The sequence below is a fragment of the Pagrus major genome, chromosome 22 (assembly GCF_040436345.1).
Source record: "Pagrus major chromosome 22, Pma_NU_1.0".
In the NCBI taxonomy this organism is placed as follows: domain Eukaryota; kingdom Metazoa; phylum Chordata; class Actinopteri; order Spariformes; family Sparidae; genus Pagrus; species Pagrus major.
In genome coordinates this window covers 27,036,495-27,059,350 of record NC_133236.1, presented here as the reverse complement: position 1 = coordinate 27,059,350, position 22,856 = coordinate 27,036,495, and the positions used below count along the sequence as shown (strand labels likewise).

The following is a 22,856-nucleotide window of genomic DNA, read 5'->3' as shown; positions in this document are numbered from 1 at the left end:
GTTGATATTGTTGGCTAAAAGTAGCCTAGTTGATAGGAATTTGCTAGATGTAATGGATAAACAGTTGGAAGTAGGTGAATAAGCTAAAAGCAATTAATAATCCTTTTAAATACATAAGGCTGAAATAGTAGGCTAAAGGTAATCAACGAGTATGTTGAGTATGGATGGATGTGTGGATGAAGTCTCTTAAGTAATGAAATGTCTGTTTATATGAAAATAAATGAACAACTTTAATATAATTAATCCTGTAAAACATCGATTCATAGGGACACATGACGAAGGGGCACTTGAACTCATGACAGGGCTGTGACGGTGTTTAGATCCACTGCTGCACATAATGAATCCAATTACAACGTAATGATAAAACCTTTTCACATCATACAGATTAAAAACACATGACTCAGCTCAAAGTAGGAAAAGCAGGTGTTTATTGTCCTAAGTGCCACTCAGACACAAAAACCAAAGCTGCGTGCAGGATACAGAAAAGAGAAGCCTGACTAAGGCACGTATGGAGAGAGACTGAAAAAACAAACACCACCTCTGACTGTCAAGTGTTAGATGTTGGTGTGATAACTGTAAAACATCTTGCAACGTGACCTCCAAAATGTATATTCACATGTCTTTCAGTGCGACACTTCCTTTTTACATTTGACTTCTGTGTGTTCGACCGTCTCAAGATTTTATTATGATGCTCGGTCTTCAGCAAAAACAGTAGGAATGTGGAGAACAGACAGACAGCAGGGAGGAGAACACTGGTTTCAATGGAAATTCAGGACAAACAAAAACACATAATTAGAGTGACACGATATAGAAAGAAAAATAAGACTCAACCTTTTATCTACTTAAAGGTGAAGTAAAACTGGTACATTTCATCTGCCCACGGTTAGACAATGAGCGTGTGTGAGAAAACTAAAAAAAACTCAGGGTGCTAATATCTCCTGGTTTGTTTCCAGAACAATAAAGGACGAGTGGACAGCGTTTGTTACGAGATCAGTTCAGGTTCAATACTGTCCACACCTCACTTTACCTTTCAAGTCTATTTGTTGCTCATTAACCTCATCAACAAAAGTCACACTTGAGGTGAACGAGCTCTCCCTCGGTTTTTACACCACAATCCCAACTTCCTGGTTGTTCCACCCCCAGCCGTGTCTCTGCACTCATTCAGTTTACAGACCGCCGTCACGCTCTCATCTCATCCAGCCGCCGCGGTTCATGGGCATGCCAGGCGGAGGAGGCAGGGGCACCTGTGACTGTCCTGGGGGCACTGGGGGTGGAGGAGGGTACCCAGCAGGTGGGAGGCCTATACCTGGAGGGGGCACGTGGCCCGGCGGCATGCGTGGAGGTGGTGGAGGAGGGTAGCTGTTGTAGCCTGGCGGCGGATACGTCGGCGGCAAGTTGGGTGGCGGATAGTTGGAAGGAGGAGGCGGAGGGCCCGGAGGTGGTGCCGCAGGCGGAGGATAGACGTGGGGGTGATACGGCGGTATTGGGGGCGCGTAGCTGGGTGGCATGGGGGCGTAGGAGGGACCTTCTGTCTTCATCATCGACTGCAGGCTCTGGAAGCCCTCGCCGGACATGTAGGAGCTGGTGGTGGACATGATGTAGTTGGAGGGCGGAGGCGGAGGAGGGCGATGGGGCAGTGGAGGCGGCTGCTGATGTGGAGGTGGGGCGTGCGGGGGAGGAGGAGCCGCTTCACTTCCTGGTTCTGCTTCCGTGGGAGGAGCTGGAACTGGGGCTTTGCGGTCTGGTGAGCGACGGGAAACGACAAGAGAGAAAACAGCTTGTTAAAAATTTCATCTTTCCCTGCGAAAAAAAACCACGAAGCTACTCACCCACCCATGATCTCAAGTAACCTCTCCATTCCCAGACAGTGAGCGCACAGGCTAGACCACGTCTGCCAGGCTTCAGCCACATAGGAGGTCTCATTATCAGGCTCAAGCACTAATCAGATTGGTCTGGAAGAGGTTAGGAGTATGTGTGTGTTGGGAAACATAATGTCCAGACGAGTTGCTGGTTATGTAAGCAGGCTGAGAGGACTAAAGACTTTGGGGTTGCTTTCTAAGCTCGCGTCCCAGGCAGGGGGTCCTGGCTGCTCATTATGGGCCTATTCGGTGGCACACGCAAACAGACAGCGGGGGTGTTGTGTGGACGCCAGCACGTACCTTTACTCTGATCCAACTCTAAATTATCAATTTCCTGATAAATTAGACTGGAGGACAAGGCTGGAGACAACCAGTGTCACAGTGACCAGAGGAAATGTGTTTTCCATTTTATAATGTACGAGTATGAATAATTGTTGCTAAGCAAACGGCAAACTTCACTACAAGAGGGCATCTTATCTCATGCAGTTACTTTAGTCATGGTCTCACACAGCCAGACATCCACAGTGCTCTGTCAGCCTTGGAGAAAAGGTCGAGCTGCACCAGTTCTCATCCTGGTATAGGGTTTTAAAAAATTAAACAAATGCTCTGGTCTGTTTGTATTTTATTTAAACCACTTGCAAGTATCTTGGGTGGCACCAAACCCAGGATGCAGCAACGATGCCTCTGCCTAAAACATAGTGTCGGGGTACGGTGATAGCTAACAGAGCTAATAGTGCTAACAGTTAAAAATGTTGTTTCTACGTGGTTTCTGGACGGTGGTGAAAAAAGTTACTCTGCTGGAGGACAATGGTAGACGACAGCCACGCTTACCTGGGGGAGGCTGCGATGTAGGCAGAGGGGGCATCGGGCTCTCCAGTCGAGGAATCTTTGATCCAACTTGTTCTGTAAATTAAAAACACACCAGTCAATAAGAAAGCTATTTCAAAACCAGTGAACACACTGAGGAACTTTGCTGTAGGCTCGAATATTCATAAACTCCAGATTCCTGGCAGGGAAATACTAATCCCAGCCACTTTGAATCTACGGTACGTATCTGTAATCTTTGCCCAGAGTTCATATAAATTGATCACGTTAATTAGGAAACGTCTCTGGGAGGTATTTTTAGGAGATGAACAGACAAGTGCTTTAAATCCCACATGAGCTGAATTTTGCCTGCATGAGGTTTAACAAAGTCTTACCTGGAGCCTTTGGTTCATCTTTCGGAGATGTCTGGAAAAAAGAAGAAAGAAAGCAATTACTCTTTGCTTTGAGACGGCGTGTACTGAGTGTTGATGTATGAATCACATACACAGGCTGTAGGACCTGCCGGACATTATGAACACATTTTAAAACAAGAATGACTGAATGAATCATCCTGCCTCCCGTCATCTCTCTAAGCTGTCCGATCAATAAAGCCATGAAAAGGCCAAAAAATACATTTAAAAACCTGAAACCAACAAATCCGAGCCACTGAATGAAAAACTTTTTTTCTAAAGCATAACAGAAAAAGTTCACATAAAAGCAGGTTAAAGCTTAGTCTGTCTTTTTTTGTGAAAAAAAACAAACTTTTTTTTCTTTGTGTAAAAAAAAGAAGTTTTTCTTCATGAAAACACTTTTTTTTCTCCGTGATTTTTTTTTATGGTGCTCCATTTTCTACGTCCTAAAATATAATTGTGTGCAACAAAGTAAAAAAAAATGTTGTCTTCTCATTCAGAGAAATAAAATGTTTTTCATGTGACGAGTCGAGTGAAAAATGTGTTTTTGTGAAAAAATATTTTCTTTGTGGAAAAAGTTTCTTTGTGAAAATTTTTTTTCTGGCCGCTGTAAAATATTTTTAAACATATTTGTGTTACAAAATGAATTTCTTTTTTCTTCATGACAATTTTTTTTCATGTGTCGACTTGAGTGGGGGAAAAAAAAGGAAAAGCAATTTTTCGTTCTTGAAAAAAAAAATTTGCAAAGACAAAATAAAAACAGACTTCACTAACGGCAGATTAGCACCAAGTTTGACATTTTCCTCGCCAAAAGAAACATGACAGTCATGTCACATAACCTGCTAACAGATACTGTAACAGATGCATCTTGTGTTCAGAGTGCAGAGAGAAATGAAAACTCCTCTGGAGGAACGTGAATCATCTTGTTTAGGACATGAGTAGTGGTGCACCTCTGCCTCTTGTGGTCAAAGTGAGTATTACAGAAACAAACAGAAAAATTTGTCTTTTTTAATTCTTTCTGTGTTGAACCGAGTGAAAAATTGATCTCGTGAAAAAGTTTGTTAGAAATTTTTTTACTGAGAAAATTTTTTTTACTGCAAATTTTTTTCTCAGTAGAAAAAAAAACTTAATGAGAATTTTTTGTCAAAAAAATTTGCAAAATATTTCACAAAAAATTCTTATTAAAAAAACTTCATGAAGAATTTTTTTTCACAAGAACATTTTTCTCATAAAAAAACTTTTTTCACGAGATAATTATTTTGTGAAAAAAATTTGCAAAAATTTTTCACAAGACCATTTTTCTTATTAAAAAAACTTCATGAGAAAAACTTTTTTTTTCCACAAGGAAATTTTTCTTGTCAATTCACGAGATTTCTTTCTTTTCACGAGATAATTTTTTTCAGAAGAAAATTTTTCCACTAGCAAATACTGACATGTGAGCGTTTGAGCTGCCGTGCAGGGCTGCCTCCCTGAGGGGAAGTCTTCTTTGGTGGTGGGGGAGGAGGGTTAGCGGCTGGTGGTTGTCCCAGTGGGACTGGAGGAGCTGGGAGCGGAGGATTGGATGACCGCTCCTTCTCCTGCATCTGCTGAGGGATGGGCTTGTTTCCTTGAGAGTACAGGTCCAGAATCTGGTGGCAAATGTCTGGAAAAACAAAGACATATTTTTTGTTGTTGTTGTTGAAACAAGTTTGAAAGGTCAAACTGAAATACTGGATGAAAAGCAGGAAGTGATATGGCTTCATGAGGAGTACCTTCAAGCAGCTCAACCGGGACGTCCTGGACAAACTGCTCCCACCAGCGGCGTGACGACTGCTTGGCGGTCCACTCCTGGATGTCAAACTTACAGAGGCGGCCGGCCAGGTACATGACGGCCACCGCAATAATCTCTGGTTCCCACTGCAGGGACAGCATGGTGCACAGGCTGCCGGGGGCACAGAATGGTTACAATCATCTCTCAGTTGTGTCAGCTTAGAGGGAAATACTTTCAAATACGGATCTCAACATTTAAAAACACTGACTGTTTTCTAATTCTGTCCAAGCATCTGTCAAGAGTTTACTGCTCACCTGTCATTGACAAAGGTCCACGCCATCTGTAGCACCTTGCACACTTTATTCTTCTCCCCTTTAACAAGAACAAAAACATCCATAAACTTTTTAGATTCCTCGAACCAATAAGGTATCACACTCTCTGTATGGATACAGGGCCGTTCTTATCACAGCTCACCTTTGAGCTGCTTGACGTAGCGCAGCAGGAACATGTAAGGGTGCTCCACCTGCAGGTCAAATTTGATGGTCTGGAGCAAAATCCTCTCCAACACCATCACCTCTTCCTGTCAGAAGAAATACAGATACCTCAAATATCTAACGTTTCAACCTCATACACACATTAACACAGATCCTTTACATCACATCTTCAGTGCGCACTAGTAATGTTAAAAGGTACATTTCTTTATCCTAAAGTAATTGCATGAGTTTATTTTTCTAAAGAACAGTACTGCTGCCTATTTCTGACCAAATCTACAACTGTTCATAACATTACGCCTGTTTGTTATAACCGATTAACAGCAATTAGGCTGCAGCCAGATTTCCTTCATCTTGTTGTTTTTTCTTTCGGGAGCTACATGATATTATGTCAGGACTCTGTAAAGCGTTTTACAAAGGATTAAAGGTTATAACTATTACCTTTTCTGCACTCAGTGACTCTTTAAACTTACAGTGGCCAGTGTAAACTGTGAAAATGTCTCTAGACATCAGAGGAAGAATAAAAGTAACCGCACCTTCGGATCGTCTCCAAACTGAGCGAACTGCACGTCGTTCAGTAAGCTGCGGGCGGTTTTGATGATGTCTTTACACTTCTTCGGGGTTTCCTCCACTTTCCCGGCCAGGAAAAGACAGCAAGCACCCGTCACCTGTTGAAAACACAAATCACACCCTTTAATCCCACACATTTTGTTTGGGGAAAACCTGAAGTGTAACCATCAAGTGAACTTACATATCTGGGAAACTGCTTGAAGGAGTGAAACATGTAGAAGCGGTGGAAATATATGATGCCAGTTGCCAGCGTGTCATAGTGTCTGATGACAGTTAAGGAGATCACGGAAAAGCATTTACAGTTATTTGCAGGTCGAGTACATCAGCTATGTAAGAGGAGATGTTTCACGCTCACTGATCGCTACACAGGACAGGACAAATTACAGTGCCACTGATTTATACTCTAATGCATTTGCCAAGGATACAGGCCAAGTCTGGTCCCCACGTCGAATATGAAGCGGGCTCCTTCCCTCCGATACCGGGCCTCTGTGCCAGGGTCCAGGCCTTCAGACTGAGAGGGGGTGTGGGCTAAATCCTTCTTGTCCCAGTACCAGCATGGCTTGATGTGGTCCAGGATTCCTTGGCCGGACATCGAGTAGTTCTCCTTGGATTCCTTCATTGGCTGAGGGGAGGCAACGGAGGATGGGCCCGCTGCACTGGACTGATCAGTCACAAAGCATAAACAAATACTGGAGTTATAGTCATCGTTTAATTGCAAATGTAGTGATAAAGCCCTTAATGCTAGCAGCGCTGGTGTATGTAGCTAACTGTCAGATAGCCTCACTCCCATGTTCATCGTCTCAACATAAAAACCACCGTGGACATCTCGTCATGGCACCCATTCATTCACAAATGTCGGCTCGCTAAACACACTTCAGCTAAGCACTTTGCATAATCAATGCAATGATGCGGCTGTCATACACAACAAACACGAATTAGCATATAGCCTAGCTAGCGTTAATGACAACTTGAAGTTTACTAGCGTTGGCTAAAGCTAACGTCATGAAATAACCACCAATAATGGCTGTTAGTCGATAATATATAGGCTCAGGTGTACGAAGGTAAGGTCATTTGAGTACAGTGAGAAGCTATAATGCATTAAAAGTCGATAAAGGCAGTCAAAGTTGAGGACCCGCTAGCTTTAAGCCAAACAGGTGATGCTCTTCGCTAGCATCCTCGGCTAACAAACTCGAGGTGTCGAGTCCAAACTAGTTATCTTCACCTCGATGATCGTCCGACTGTTCGTAATGAAACACCGGCTCTTTACCTTTAACATGTAGCCGTCACAGTCAATCACCCAAAACAGTCGGCTGTGTGAATATTCCGCAGTTGTTCACGATAAGTTGGCTAACAAGTGCTCATCGGCAGCCCCCATTGTAACAAGGGCACCGCCATTATGGAATACGTCACAAACCTGCACGTAAAACGTCATGACGCAGGACATTTGACACACGTGCGGTTAAAAAAATTAAGATTTTATTTTTCCTTTGTTTAAAAAGTTTGTTCGTTTTTTTAATTCCTGCAGCTGGAAAACACGTATTTTTGTTATTTGTATTAAGAATTAATATTTATATTTAAAGTGTAATTAAAATGTGCAGTTCCCAAAAACAGCCACTAGAGGGAGACAAAGGACGACTAGTGGACTTTGGCAGCCAGGACTGGATTTTTCTGACACATGCAATTAAAAACTGGACCAGATATGTGCAATCTGTGCTCAGGCAGCATGTGTACACACATGGCTTGAGTTCAGATCCACAGAAACATGCTCCTACATACATATAAATATATAATAATCATTAAAGCCACATGAAGTTATCTGTGGAAGGGTCTGAAAGTGTGAGTCAGTGGGAGCTGGATTCCTGAGTGATATATCACACAAGCGGCAGCACTCAGTAGAAATCAAAATCAGCAGAAAGCATGTTCATCTGTTTTATATTAGAGAGGTTTATTTCTTTAATCCAGCAGGATATAAATTGAGAAACCACGTAATGTGATGCGTTTGTTGAAAGGGAAAAACAATTTTGAAATCAACAAGGGGGCAACAGATTTCCTCTGCTCTCCTCGTACTTGTAAATATGTAAGTGTTTGTATTTTGAGGGTTGTAGACTATAACCAGCTTAAAAAAAAGAAATCAGACTTTCTAATAGTTTCTGAACTGTGTACACTGCAAAAAGTCAGCTCTTAAAAACAAGAAAAAAAGCAACAGAATGAGGAAAATATTCCTTTAAAGCAGGAAAATTTCACTTGCAGAGACTCGATCCAGCACAAAAACAAGTGAAGAACATAATTACAAGCAAATAATTCTTAATTTTAGTAGTTTTTCATTCTTCATTTCCGCATAATCTCAGAAAAAAACATCTTAGGATATGATCAGCACACGTCCACACCTGGACTTGAACCCACAACCTTTGGGATGGAAGTGTCAGGTGCTAGTGGAGTAGATGAGGATGAGATTGAAGCAGTATTTCTCTCATATCTGAGTTTGTGTCATTAAAAAATCAGATTAACTTGACAGTTTAACATAAAGGAGTATCGTGTTTTTATGAGGAGTCAACTCTGACCATGAATTACACTCTGATTTGACAAAAACAGGAATAATTTGGTCAGAATCATTGTTGTCCTTTATACACAGAGGCTGTTAAAATGCAGAAAACCTTCTGATGTTGTATTTCTTGCAGAGCAATGCAGCAAGAAAGTGCAATAATCTTACAGAAACGTGGATTTAATGACTGGAAATGATTGTAAATAAGAAAAACACTGCTGTTCTTTCTCTCTTGATATGAACCAGAGCTCATGGCAGTGCTCATCGTCACCTTTGCCTCGGTCTCACCGCCACAGGCTCAGAGCAGACTGAGAGTAACGTCTTGTGGCCTCTCCGTCTCCCTTCAGAGGAAAAGAAAAAGCCGGCATTGAATCATTTACTCCATCCAAATTAAAATTTGGGATCTGCATGCATTATATATTCACCCGTGCTCGGACAAATCCTCTTAACTGTGGGAGAAATTGTCAGGATGTGTCCTGTAGAAAAGTAAGAGCCTTGTCTGGTTGTATTGCCCGTAGCAAGGGAGCATCTCAATCTGTCACTCAAGTCCAAACACACACACACACACACACACACACACACACACACACACACACACACTGAACCACAGTAAATCAGCTTATGAATAATATATACTTGTACTTTCTTTATTAATATTAAACATTGCATAATGAAGCGCCGACTATAAGCAAATCCCAGAGCAATATTCATATTACCATGAGCTGTCCTGGAGTGGACCTCTCATTGTTTATGTCAGCCCTGTTGTGCTTGAACACATCAAAAATGTCTGCTCAGACCTCTTTCTTACACTTAACCTACACTTAACCCGGCTTCTTTTCTCCTTAAATGCTGTAATATGTTCAGTGCAAGTTTGTTTTCTCTCTCATACATCCGTCTATTCTCACATATTAATGCAATTTTGGGGTATTCTGCAGAGAGCAGAGAGACGGAGATGGGAAGGGACATGAAAAATGGAGGATAAAAGGATGCGACGAAGGTTGTGACCCAGAATCCACGCCAGATAGGTTGCGTGTTCTTTTGTCCACTGATGTGCGAGAGCCTCTCTGCTTTAGGAGTCGTCCTCGGGCTCATTTTTACGAGTTTAACATAAATTATAAGTGCCGGGAATCTACTTAAATCCTGGGTCATTTTGTGCAAAAGAGCTAAGATGTCAACGTCCCTTGTTACTTGGACAAAACTTTCATCTCGGCGCGTCCTCCTCTCTCGTGGTGCGTATTGCCCCGCGGTGTGTTTGGGTGTCTCCAACCCAGCGATGGCACTTTACCACGCGTGGTGCATGTCTCCTCAGAGGCAACACTTTGGACTTAAAACCATTCCTGTGTCCACAACCAGGGCATTTGTGGTGTATCGGCCCCGTGCAACCCAGTTTAAACTGCCTTTGCCCGCAGCCAGCAGATACAAGCTATAATGGAGACATTGATGTATTATTGAGAAACCCATGGGTAAGGATCAAGGAGATGCTCGCAGCCAGAAGGAGGGATAGCGAGGGAGAGAGTGTGTGTGAACTCAGGATAATGTTTTTCCTTCTTGCATCCAGTGTGTCCACGACTGCTGTTGCTCTTTTGGCCCTGATGTGTAAAAAGAAGACATTTCCTGCAACATCACATATTGAATTTATGCGCCCCACAGTCAAAGCAATATGCTCGACAACATGCTCGGGCCCCATCTGCGAACAGATCGCTGTTGTGCTGTAGTGTTTCCATGCGGAGTCTGCTGAGGTTATGTCTACTTGAGCCAGAGCCGAGATGACATTTCATTTATATAAATAATTACTGTCCTGAAAGTCCCCTAGGCCTGCCCTCGAGCAATCAAACTTCTAATGCTCTTAAAATTGCCCACCATGTTTTATTAATGGCCGACTATAAAATGCATTGCTATAGCTGCACACTCCTCTGCTGATCCGCCAGGAAACAGTGTCAACTTTAAGCGGGCCGGTATTAGACTTTATACTTTTTTTTTTTTTTTGCTCGACAATGTGTTTCAACTTCGAGGGCGAGAAAAGGAAAAGAAACTTGAGTGAGCTGTGGAGCCTGTGCAGAGCACTTATGCGGGCGTGCACTGATCTAAATGAACAGGGTGAATTATGTGCAGAACGATCGGCCATTAGTGCCATTAATTGCCTCTGAGTGAACCTGATCGGCTCTTCCAAGGACTCTCTTACGCTGTGGATTGCATAAACGGCAAATTAAGGAGGCTTCAGTCTAAAAATAAGAAGGAAAGTATAGAACGGATGTGTTTAAGGCACCAGCCTCCTAAACAGGGTTTTTGTAATGTCTCCTGACTGTGCCAACAGAGGGTACTGTTGCCTCACAACATGTTTAAATTATCCCAACAACAAAGATGCAGCCACTCTCTGATTCAATGAGAGGACATATGTGTGCTTTACATTTACACTGAGCGTGTGCAGCAGTGGTATTTGGTCGTTTATAGACTGTGATGCCACAGAAAGAGTTATTATCTCCAGTGAAGGTGACCTTTGAACCCAGATTGATAGATCTGGGTGATTGGATCTGATCTAGGTGTGGGTGGTCCTGATATTCCAGCCATTTTTTAAACAGCTTCCTGATGTTTTACCCTGAAAAATGTCAGCTGGACTTGTATGAAAGGAAAAAGAGTTGTGAAGTAATGAACGCACGCAGGGAAAAGCCACAGTCAGACTTATCTTCTGGATGTAATGACCATCAGACCATGAAGTGTGAATGTAAGAAAAGGAAACGTTGGGTCTGCAGACGGTGTGACACCGCCTTTGACAGTGGTAATTACTTTTTTTTTTTTCTGAACAGAGACCCAGCCCGCTGGTCGCCTCCAGTGTCCAGCGCGCCGTCCAGCCCCGCCGCCTCCACACTGCCTGTTGTGTCTGACGCGCGAACGTCACGGACGCACTTGAACTTGAATCCCATCCCACTCCACGGATGGCAAACCCCAACCACACACACCCACTCTCACTCACAAAGAAAAAAAAGCACAGGCTACACACACACACACACACACACACACACACACACACACACACGCGGGGTCCTCCCAAAACACAGAGCCTCTTTCATCGTGTGAGTCAACAAGAAGTAGCCTCGATACTGTAGGAAACTGGGAAACATTGGACCTCTGCTTGTTGGACGAGGAGGAGGAGGAGGTGTCTTGTCTGCCCGCCTGCTCTCCCTCTCTCTCTCTCTCTCTCTCTCTCTCGCTCTCTCTCGCTCTCTCTCTCTCTACCTCTCTCTCTCTCTCAATCAGCGAGGCTACTGCCACCAGAGCCAAGAGTTGCCGTTCCGCGCGCCGATGCCAAAACGCGCAGGAGGAGTCGGTGCCAAAGGGTCATTTTAGCGCACCACTGCTGAAATGGAAGGACTGTAGGGAATCCTAGAATAAACAGCAGCCGTTTGACCCCAGATGATATAATCAGACCATTAAAATTAAGAGAAAAAAGAAGGGAGAGGAGCCAAATAAGAGCCAGTAGCCATCCCCGGTGGAGTGCCTCTCACCGTACTTCATCTGTCGCTTCAGAGGTGGGCAGTCCGGGATTTTTTTTTTTTCTTTATCTTGCAAAAAAGGTCATTTTGCAAATCATTACCAACCAAATCAGCTCATCGGCTCATCTAAGTAGCCAACTGCTTCCTAAAAAAAACAAAAACTCCACTTTGGCTTCCTCAGTCCAGGTGTTGCTTCCTCCGAAGACGCCGCAGGTCAGGACATTGTGGACAAACTGCTCTTCCATCCTCACTGCGCTCCGCCGTCCGACTCATCCTCACCTTCACGTCCGAGCCGAGCGCGCGTCAAAAGTTGCAGCTGAAGACAGTCAACGGCAGAAGGGATTAGGAGAGAGAGGGGGGGAAAGTTGCTCACCTGCGATCCAGAGAGGACCGACAAGACGGTCCAAGCCGACTCCAAGTGCCGTTCACCGGGCGATGCCAGAGTAAATGCCGGGGCAATGTCCCGCCGCAAGCAGGTGAACCCGCAGCACTTATCGTTGACGCACAGGGAGACAATACAAGGTGAGCTGAACTTCACGTGTGATCCACTTCACTGCTTTTAATCATTTACACTGTTTCATTATTATTACTAATTCTAACTTCCAGGAGGGGAAATTAAAAGTCATTTTTATGGGAATAGATTCAGATCGTGCGCATGAATTATTTTGTTTTTGTCTTTTTAAAAATGCGCCGAACGAGGAAGCCGACAACTAACTGAGATTTGTGAAAAATAAATGTGACCATGTGCCAACAGAGGAGCACACACAGGCACAGCTCTCCACGTTATTATTATTATTTATTAATTTAAAGACACTGATTAGACTGAATTTCAGTTTATGGCTGGATTCATAAAACATCTGTGAAATTAATCAACACAATTCAGAAATATTTGCAGCTTCATGTGACTTTTACTACGAGGGATCATCTCATGACAACTACATTTGGACTGTGTGTGTGTGAGTGTGTGTGTGTGTGTGCATGTGCACGCACGTGTGTAGCGCATGTACGAGCGTGTAATGCAACATTTCATCACAACACATTTTTTTTTTGCATTTTATTCCAACGCGTATTGCAACATGTGGCAGCGTGTGTGTTCATGTGTGACACTGTTTCATAAATGATTTAAGTTTGTTTTATTATTTTTTTTTTTTGGGGGGGGGGACTTTGCACAGGACGTCTCGTGTCTTAATTTAAAAGTAATTTTTAATTTTAATGATTGTTTTCTTTCTCTTTCACTCTGACACGCGCACACGCACACGCACACACACACACACACACACACACACACTGAAAAATTATTTTTATCTGGACACACTGGGGCCTGTGTGCACTTGAAGGCAACATTTGCTGAAGTTAAATAGCGCACAGAAATTAGTTTGCAATCACACACACGCGCGCGCGCACACACACACACACACGGCAGCAACAACAACGTGAACTTTATTAATATTTTCAAACGAAGAGTCACAAACTCAACTTTGCAGCTTTGCACAAAAAAATGTGATGAACATTTACGCAGATTAAATGAATTTCTGTTTTGTTTTTTTTGTTTTCCTTTTTTTTTTTTTTCTTTGCGGGGCATATGATGATTAAAAAGTCACATAATCCAATTTCAAATCAATTAGATCAATCTAACCTTCATCTCCCAGCGCTCTGCTTTGCCTAAATCCAATTTCATAGAGGCCTTAATCTGAGTAATTCATTGCAGAAGTTCATGATGTAATCTTTGGCCAATCTGTTTTGTGTTGAAAAAAGGGTTCGGCGCATTCCGTCCCACCCGACACATTTAGCATTTAGACTAATCATTTATCCCCCGTTCAGTCTCTGCCTCTCTCTCTCTCCCTCTCTCTCTCTCTGTCCCTCTCTCTCCCTCGTGTCACTGACTTTTTTCCCTCCTATCCAGTCCTCAGCTGAAATAATTACGGTAATTCCAGACGTGAAGAGCAATCTGAAATCTAAATGTTTGTGTTTTTGTGTTGACTAATTGAGAAAGTGTGGCACATTTTTTTTTTTTTTTTTTTTTTTTTAAAAAGGCAAAATATTGATCCAGGCTGAGTATTGATCACCACAGTTTATTCTCTCTGCTGTCAATCCCTGCCAGTTTATTAAAACGTGGAGACCAACTTGATCGCCCCAACGTCACATTTTCGTCTGTGCAAAATAGCTACAGTTTGACCTCAGGCATGTGTGTGTGTGTGTGTGTGTGTGTGTGTGTGTGTGTGTGTGTGTGTTTAACACTCACCTGCAGGAGTTACAACGAATAATCGCAACGTTTTGCAAATTTGTGGAACTGGAACAAATGTGGACTTAACTGTTAAATATTTGCCTCCCCTCCTTCCAGCCATGGGTCACCTTTTTTTTTTTTTTTTCGTGACATCTTTTAGTTACACAGAACCTCCCAGCACCTGCTGTACACTCAGCACATTCCCCAAAACTGAACCTGTGCTGCAGTAATGCAGATTCTTGCACGATTGGGCCGATAATTAGTCGTCACAGATTCGCTTTTAAATGTCTTAATTTCCTCGTCTCGAGTTGAAGCTGCGTTCACGTGTCCTCCAGAGTGCATCACCTGAAGTTTTTTTTTTTTAATGGGCTGCTTTCAGAGATCCTTTTTTTAATCACCGCTGACCTGCCTTACGTGTTCAAACAGCAGCTTAAGTTGAGATCCTGACATATGTTTGATGTTCGGCTGGAACGTGCAGAGGTCAACGCGGCTATCAGAGCGTGTGCAGAAGGGATGAGCCAGCTGGGCCTGAATCTGGTCCTACCTGTTCTCTCACACGATACACACTGTTCCTCCCCTGCTGCGTGAGCTGTGGCCTCGAGCAAGTGGCAATGACCTGAGAGGCGCAAGTGCAGACTTAATGAAGAACTGGACCTGCAGGTATTTTGTTTGTTTGGCTCTGTGTGACGTCATCAAGGAGGTCAAATGCGACACCGTTCTGTAAGCAGATGAGCAGAATTTTTTTTAAAAATATTTCTATCCGATTGTCTCTGTGGGAACATTGTGTGTCTGTGCGCGAGTGTGTTTGCACAAAGCGCCTAAGCTATGTTTACCATACGTACAGGACATCTTCATAACGACAGCACATCTGCGGCTCTGATGGATGGGAGGCTTTTAATGTACCTGTCAGTCAGTCAGTGTCTGGAGGCTGCGTGTCGCTGTGGGCTGTTTCCTTAAGCTGGGTGGGTCTGGAGAGGACCAGGATCACTCCTCAGGCTGGAGGATCTGAAGGGGAAACCAAACTGAAAATTTGATTGAGTCAACACATAACGAGAGATCTGCTTATGTGCACTCGATCGTTTATTTATATGACCCGGTGAATAAGTCGTACACACTTCATTGTCAGCTGTCAGGGCCAGTCAGGAGGTAACGCCTTGCACAAGTAAGAATATGAAGTTTGTCCACAACCACACGTCAGATCATCAAGGGGGTTATTCGGTGTAACTCAAGTCAGCCCTTTGCCCTGCAGTCATGGGCTCACAGGTCATACTGTACCTGGAAGTGCAGAGAACCTGAATATCAGCATACTTATGGCCAGGCTTACTGCGGAAGTCTGCGTACTGGAAATCTACTTGCGAGGCCAGACATCAAGAGGGACGTACAAGTGGCTGCGATGAATGTGTACTGTGCACAAGTCACACAGACTCAGCATGCAGTGTACAACAGCATACATCACCCTAACACACTGGTGTATGTTCACACACTAGCACATGTAGCAGGCTGCTCTGAGTTTAATTTGACCTTCAGTTCACAGTTCCCTCCTTTGTTTTATTAAGACAAACATCCCCGCCAGGCTGTTTTTGGGCTCTGTCATCAGCTTAGAGTCACATCCACCGACAAAGAAAACCCATCACAGGAATATCTTTATCAATTGCTCACACATTAATGCGGAACCACCGGTGTGTCAGAGGCCTCTCTTGTTTCAGAGGCTGGTATTTTGGTGCAATCTAATATCAGGATTAGCACAGAGAATCGTTTTTCTCGATCCAGCCGTGGAAAACGCCTCATGAAAACTGTTTACTCTCAGAATTGGCATGCTACTTGTGAAACAGTTAATGTTTTCGTCTTCATTTGCACCATATGGCTGTCAAACGCTGGGGGAGAAACCCACAGTACGCACTGCAACACCACAGTAAATATTCACACACATTGTGGTAACCGGATGATAATCTCACAGGAGATGATTGGTGAGCGATTTATGATTTACTGCGAGGCGTCGCAGTTTGTTCTCGGATTTTTGTTCTATATTTCAATAATATCGAACACATTTAATCAATTTTGCAACGCTATAAAGCTCCTTTATTATTATTATTATTATATCTCTTAAAAGTGTTTGGCAAATTTTGATTTATATCTCCAAATGTCATGCCTCATGGCTTGCAAGTCATTTATAGCAATTTGGTGACAAGTCACAGTCAGCTGCAGAGCCGTATTTTGCTCACTCTCAGCCTGATAATCTAAGATTTATGATAAGAAATGCGACTGCTACAGATTAAATGGTGATAAGATAATGAAACACACAGGCCTGGCCTTACACAACACACACTGTTGCAGCTCTCCTTGGCAATCGCAGCCGAGAAAAGCGGGATAGGCTAAGCGAGGCCGCTTGTTGTTTGAATTTTTGATTGCAACCATCTGCAACGTTGCTGGTGTCATTTATTTTCAATGACAGCGTGAATCTTACCCGACTTTCCCTGTGGGGTTTACACGTATGTGTGTGTGTGTGTGTGTGTGTGTGTGTGTGTGTGTGCTTTTAGCACAGCAAATGGAGGGGGAAAACAAAGAAAGGGAGACAGGTCTGAACCCATACAGTATGGTCGGCTGTCATACGAGTGCCCCTGGCCTTACTCTGCCTTTACCAGCGGAACAGAGTGTGCAGCTGGTATTAAAAAAAACGTTGTGTAAGGTCAGGACTCCAGCGTCAACGGAAAAAAATGTTTAACGCTTTCTGTTTAACACCCCTGCTCATCGTCTTATAAAAACAAATGCTTCAGATCCAGCGACATTGACATCTGATCAGTTTGTCGTCGACCTCCGGGCAGAGCAGAACTTGTCAAACCGTGCTGTAAATTTCGTCTTCGCGCTCACCTTCACCTCAGGCGGCAATGAAGACAACAAAAGGAGTCATCAGATTTATAAGAGCAAATAAGGACGCAGACAATAATGAGAGATTAGGGTGATTTATGGTGGCGGTTAATGCCAAAGGACAAGAGAGGGACCTCTCATGTGCACCTAGCTTGGTTTACCTGTGAGAAACCTGAACCACATCCCAGATTTGACTGTAAGATTGCAAAAAATAACTTCATTTAGCACTTTCTGTCCGGGGCATTTGATTTATTTTTCCACCTTTTTTTTTTTTTTTGACACAAATGGAAATATTGGTGAAAGAGGTCCATTGTCTTCAGCTGTGTCTCCCATCTGGTACACATTGAGCAGTGGCAGTGTGTGCAGCAGCAGCAGCAGCGGCGGCGGCAGCAGCAGCAGCAGCAGCAGCAGCAGTGGAGTGACTGACTGACTCTCTCCTCGTCAAGCTGATAGGGGGTGCTCTAAGGCTGCCTGACTTAACTCACACTTGATAAGGCAGAGTAGCAGGACTGTCATTGGGTGAATGTAACTCCGTGTGTGTGTGTCAGGGAGAAAGACAGAGAGAGACCAAGACTTAGGAATAAAATGTGTGGTATCGTGTTAGACAGCTGGGTTTCATTGCTATCATCGCACCTTCTCAACGATGGCATGTTTGACAGTGCGTCTGCTATGCTCCCTCACCTATCGAGCATGTTCCTCTCACATACAGAGGAATTAGACACTGTCTGTCACCATGAGAGGCCACATTAGAGTGTTATTCTTTCGTGTGTGTGTTTTCATTTCGCCGTGTCTGTGTGTCCACCCCTTTTTTTTTTTTTAACCGGTGAGCATTCCTTGTTCAGTTGCTTCTTGCACCTGCGTTTTTTCTCACACAGGTGAGCCTCGGGATAGACGAGTGAGCGGGTTTTCAACAGAGAGAGAGAGAGGGGTGCGGTTTTTTTAAGAAGATGTCCGACTGATATTTGAGTGGTGCGGTGTCAGTGCCAACGCCTCCTTAATTTACAGCCTTCTGACCCTGGGGCCATGTTACTCAACCATAGGTTAACAAACAGGCCCTACTCTACTCGTCTTGCGGGGAGAAAGTCAAATCAAAATGCCCAGGTGTGCGTCATCTATTTGCACACACACACAAACACAGGATCTGCGTCTCATGCCACCTGTCTCGTTGTTCGACGTCAGAAACCAGAGCGCCATATTGTTAGCAGAGATCTCCTGCACGGCGCTTACTTATATGCATTGCACATATGCACGCACGCATGCATGCGCACGGTTACGTGGCTTGTGTGAACGCTCTGGAACGTTGCTTCATGTGAATTATGGTCACAAGCTGTGAACTGTAGGTAAATATGTGTTTGTGTTCCTTCTTTGCCGCCAAAGATTATGAGATGGAAATTATTTGGCAGGCATCCAGGAACCCATCTCCATTTAGAGAAAAGATATTTGGCATCGGATCATCACTCCAGGGCGAAGTGAGTGGACTGGAACGTGTGTGTGTGTGCGTGCGTGGGTGGAGGATGGGGTGGTTGGCGAGGAAGGGTGGAGGGGGGGGGTGGTGGTGGATGATTCGTAGTTGCAAAGAAATGTTTGAAATAATAAAAAATTGGGTAGAAAATGTGTGTAACAGTCAGATCGGAACTCTGAGCCGAGTTTAACGGTTATGACTGGGAATTTAGAGGGGCACCGCCGCCTCCCTGACAGTTTGAGATGGGTGATAAGAGAGTTTAGGATCTCTGCTCTGATAACTACACACCGAGACACAGGCGCACACAAACCAGCACACACCCTCTTTGTCTAATCTTTGCAATTATTAGGGTGTCATGTTTGGAGAAAGAGAGAGAAGAGAGGCAAAAAAAAAAAAGAGGGAGGGGCGGGCGGGGGTGCAGGCGGGTGGGTGTTAGAGCAGCAGCAGCAGCAGAGACAGGCAGACGCTGCTACGCTCCTCTCCCAGGCATCAACACCTCTCCCTGGGCACCCGCTCACTCAGACGCCCCTAGAGTCTCTGGAGCTTCAGGTTTCCTCAGGGCTTTTTTTTTTTTTCTAGAAGAGGACACGTCTTCATACTGGTACATCAGGGTAGTGTTAAAATAAAATGGAGGTTGTCCATGAGGGATTTACGCTAAGCTGAGGGACTCAGTCTTACGCCATGGGGGACGAGGAAGGGGGGAAGAATGTGTAATGGTTATTAATGACCGTGTCAGATCTGTGAAGAATGAGATTTACTCTCTTAACAGGACCCCGGGTTTGGCTTTATAGATTTTCTGTCTGTGGAGAATACAGTGCTCGAACTCACCTGTGTGCTGCTCCATTCATGCACACACACACACACACGCTTACACATCTAGTTTTTTTTGTCATTTTTCTTTTCCATGTCTTCTTCTCTGATACAAACAAACATGAACACACGCGCGCATGCTGCTGGATGTGGCCTCCGCTACGCTACACTTTGTTGTGCAAAAGCTGGGGCTCCCATGTGGTGAAGGCAGCCGTCTAGCTATGACAGCTCAGTGCAGCGAAAGGCCCTCACCGGAAACCCAGCCTGCACTGTGAGATGAATAGCTTCCTGGCCACACACACACTAACACACTCACCAACACACACACACACACACACACACACACACACACAAATAGAAGCACAAACACATATATATGTGCTCGGTCCCACCCACGCAGATCTCTCACGGATAAGCTGTGCAGGTGTTTGTCTAGGCGAAGGAGCATCATAGGTTGTTTTATGCCATAAAAGTGACACAAGTGTGAACGTAATGATCATCTCATGTGGGAGGGAGAGCTGGCTTTCATCAGGTAATGTTATCAGGAATAACTAAACCTCGCTGTGTGTGTTTTTTTGCTCTTCCTTAACAGAAACACAACTAATTTACATTCCTCATCCTCATCTTCTCCCTTTTTCCACAGCAGAGTCCAATCATGATTCAAGGGCGGGATCTCCATCCCCGGAGCCATCCACACCCAGCCCTCGGAGGGTGGGACCCGGGGAGCACGACCTGCTGACCTGTGGCCAGTGCCAGACCAACTTCCCGCTGGGCGATATCCTGGTTTTCATCGAGCACAAGCGACGCCTGTGCCGGGGCCCCGGGAGCAGACCGGGGTCCTTCTCCAAGCCCGGGGAAGCTGGCGGGATCACGGGCATCACTATCTCTCCCAGGGCCAGGTCGCTGGAGCTGGGTAGAGGGTCCATTCCGGTGGAGGTGGGCATCCAGGTGACCCCCGGCGGGGAGGACAATGCTCTGATGAGGCTGACGCCGGCCAAGGGGATCTGCCCGAAACAGGAGAGAGGAGGTACGGAGACATTTTAAATTAGGATGCAAGAAGAACCAATAAGCAGGGAACTCTCTCGTCAGTGTAGTCACACACATGTGGGTGCAAAAAAAGCATCCACACACACACGAAACACACTCATACACATCCCTCACCTGTCCAAGACAGATAGCTCTCTTTAAAGAATCCCAGCTGCTTGTTATTTTGACAGTGGCCTTCAGGAGGGATTAATGTAGTCTGGGATGATTTCATTAGAGTGAGTGAGAGCTGCACTGTACGTCTATTCTGCTCCGTAAAAGTAAAACATCACACACCCGCATCCGCACACAAAAATCACACACAACCAAACAAACACACACTGGCAGGCCTGAAGGACTTCTTCAGCTGAAACCAATTGTGAAAGGCGAGGAAGAAGGTGATAGAGGAGCCGCCCCTAGTGTGTGTGTGTGTGTGTGTGTGTGCGCGCGCGTGAATGCACATCACGTTTGTGAAGAAATCCTGCAGCATACGAAAAAAAGAGGTTAAGAAAGCTGATTAAAATTCATCTGTGTGCGTGGTGAGGAGAAGGGGATTAATAAAGAGGCAAGGCCGTTCATCTGGCTATGGGTGGTGGGTGGTGGTGGTGGTGGGGTGCGTATGGTGATGGGGGGGGGGGGGAGGGGGGCGAGGCCTGTAGACTGCCAGCGCTGCAGGGAAACCAGTTCAAAGTTATCAGAGGAGACAGTCACCATCACACCCGAGAGCTGGGAAGGCTATCCAGGATTACACAGACACCAGTAGACTTAGAGGAGGGAGACGGCTTTATTGTGGAAGTTACCATTCAGAACTACATTTAAAAGATTACACGTTTAACACAGAAACTGGTCACCACAGTGTCTTTAAACTGGAGCGTTATGGAGAGACTTAAAGAGTAAAGAGTCAACTTTTACAATCCGTGTCTGTACATAAAGCCTTTGCAAATATCGGAGTCTTAAAAAAGTCTTTTAAAAAGGAGCAGTGCTAAAAAAAATAAACCCCATAAGACAGAAAACATGACTGACTGTAAGATTCACACATTTTAAGGGAAGTAGCAGAGATGTAATAATATACTAATTATAAAAAAAAAAGTTGTGACACAACTGCCACCACACATCCATAAACGAGTGGTTATCATGGTTTATAAAATATTTAAACACGAGTGAGAACTGGTGTAAAACGTGTGAATGCAGATTTTGTGTAGAAGTCATGGCAGCAGGCTGTGGTTCTCCCTGTCGACAGCAGGTGCACAATTTATTTCTTTTTTCACATTTGAGCTTCAGAAATCCAAATTTTAGATACCGAACTAGTGTTTAAGTAAAGACATTCAGTTTACATCCATTTTTTTTTTACTGTGGGGTTCTTTAAGATCAGGCCAGTCTGTGGACTATTGCACAACGTTTTATGAAAAGTCCTTTATTTGGTTCTGATCTGCACGTTTTATTCATTTCAGAACCAAATCTGGCGGTTGACATCTTTTGTCATCACTACAGAGTTCAGCAGCGCACACACGGTTTCTGTGTGTGGCCAGCAGCTGTGTGTGGTCGCCATCTTTCGCAGACAGTGGGAAAATTTTACTGAATCGCAAACAAAAACATGTGACAGCACCGTTTTAGATGTCACGGCTAATAAAAAGTTAAATTAAAAAAAACGGCAGAAATTCTTTTCTTTAAATTAAAAAAAAAAAAAGGAACGAAGGTGATAATTCACCACCTCGTTTAATTAAAAGGAGTTGTGACAGCCCGTCAGTGTTGTTACATTTCTTTCAGATAATGTGACTTTTTGCTAATTGTCTTTTTATTTCACTTGTACGCTGGAAATTTTAATGAGCATTAAAGCCACCTAGAAGCCCCTGTAAAAAAACAAAACAAAACACGAACTCATTTTGAAGCTGCTTAAAAAAAGACTGGATTTTTTTTTTACATGGCAGTTTGTCTGTTAGGTGGTCAGAGGGAAAACATTTATGCAGTCAGTGAGTGAGTGAGTCAGCCTGTTAGAGCGAGCGGCAGTCAGTTAGTCGCTCCGCAGACAGACAGGCGGTCTTATCACTAAGAGAACAGGACATGAAAGCACTCGAAGCTCCCAAATGAAAGAGAGGAGGAGAGCTTTGTTCAACACATTAGATTGCCACTCAAGGCAGTCTCAAGTTTCAACCAAATTAGATTACATTATTAGGTCTAATTAAGTCCAATGTGTTAGCAGCACACACACACGCTCACAAGGCACACTCATACGCACACACAGGAGGAAGTATCATCACATTTTCGCTTTGCGCCGAGAACTTTGCAGTTCAAATATTTGCAGCGCAGGTGACGGAAAAAAACGAGGATATGTATGGAGTCTGCGCACACGTATGCACGGATATGTACATGTAACTGTGTTGCTCTCAGGCGTGCATGACATACCTGTGCTGCATGCATAACTCTTAACCCTCTCCTCTCCTGGATTGTTTTTTTTTTTTTCTTTTTCACCCGGTTGTGTTTTACAACATCCTGTCTGGCCTCTTTGTCTGTCAGCCTGCTTGCTTAACCTGCAAACATGCTGCAAGGCTAGCAGA

At 44.2% G+C, this 22,856-nt stretch overlaps 2 protein-coding genes across 3 annotated transcripts in view; one reads left to right on the top strand and one right to left on the bottom strand.

Moving 5' to 3' along the window:
- Window positions 1-405: 405 nt before the first annotated feature.
- Window positions 406-7,267, bottom strand: ccnk (cyclin K). The gene is made up of 11 exons (XM_073493466.1): window positions 7,152-7,267; window positions 6,310-6,545; window positions 6,066-6,147; window positions 5,851-5,982; window positions 5,298-5,403; window positions 5,138-5,195; window positions 4,825-4,994; window positions 4,507-4,715; window positions 3,059-3,089; window positions 2,691-2,762; window positions 406-1,741 (listed from the first exon to the last, which is right to left on the bottom strand). The coding sequence occupies exons 1-11, from the start codon at window positions 7,158-7,160 to the stop codon at window positions 1,188-1,190; spliced, it is 1,659 nt and encodes a 552-aa protein (XP_073349567.1). The 5' UTR covers window positions 7,161-7,267; the 3' UTR covers window positions 406-1,187.
- Window positions 7,268-11,694: 4,427 nt separating this feature from the next.
- The window catches only part of LOC141018440 (B-cell lymphoma/leukemia 11B-like), a 31,874-nt gene continuing 20,712 nt past the window's right edge, over window positions 11,695-22,856 (top strand). The window contains exons 1-2 of one of the 2 annotated variants that reach the window (XM_073493416.1): window positions 11,695-12,439; window positions 19,925-20,305. In XM_073493416.1, the coding sequence (XP_073349517.1) occupies window positions 12,376-12,439; window positions 19,925-20,305 (445 nt within the window). In that variant the 5' untranslated portion in view covers window positions 11,695-12,375. Of the gene's footprint in view, window positions 12,440-19,921; window positions 20,306-22,856 lie in introns of both variants that reach the window. The other variant, XM_073493415.1, reaches the window with a different exon arrangement.

Bases quoted from the DNA above. Each gene is read 5' to 3' on its own strand.
- ccnk (XM_073493466.1), bottom strand. The intron at 5,404-5,850 runs GTGCGGTTACTT...TTCTTCTGACAG, and splicing joins AGTTTGGAGACGATCCGAAG to GAAGAGGTGATGGTGTTGGA. The intron at 2,763-3,058 runs GTAAGACTTTGT...TTTAATTTACAG, and splicing joins AGATGAACCAAAGGCTCCAG to AACAAGTTGGATCAAAGATT.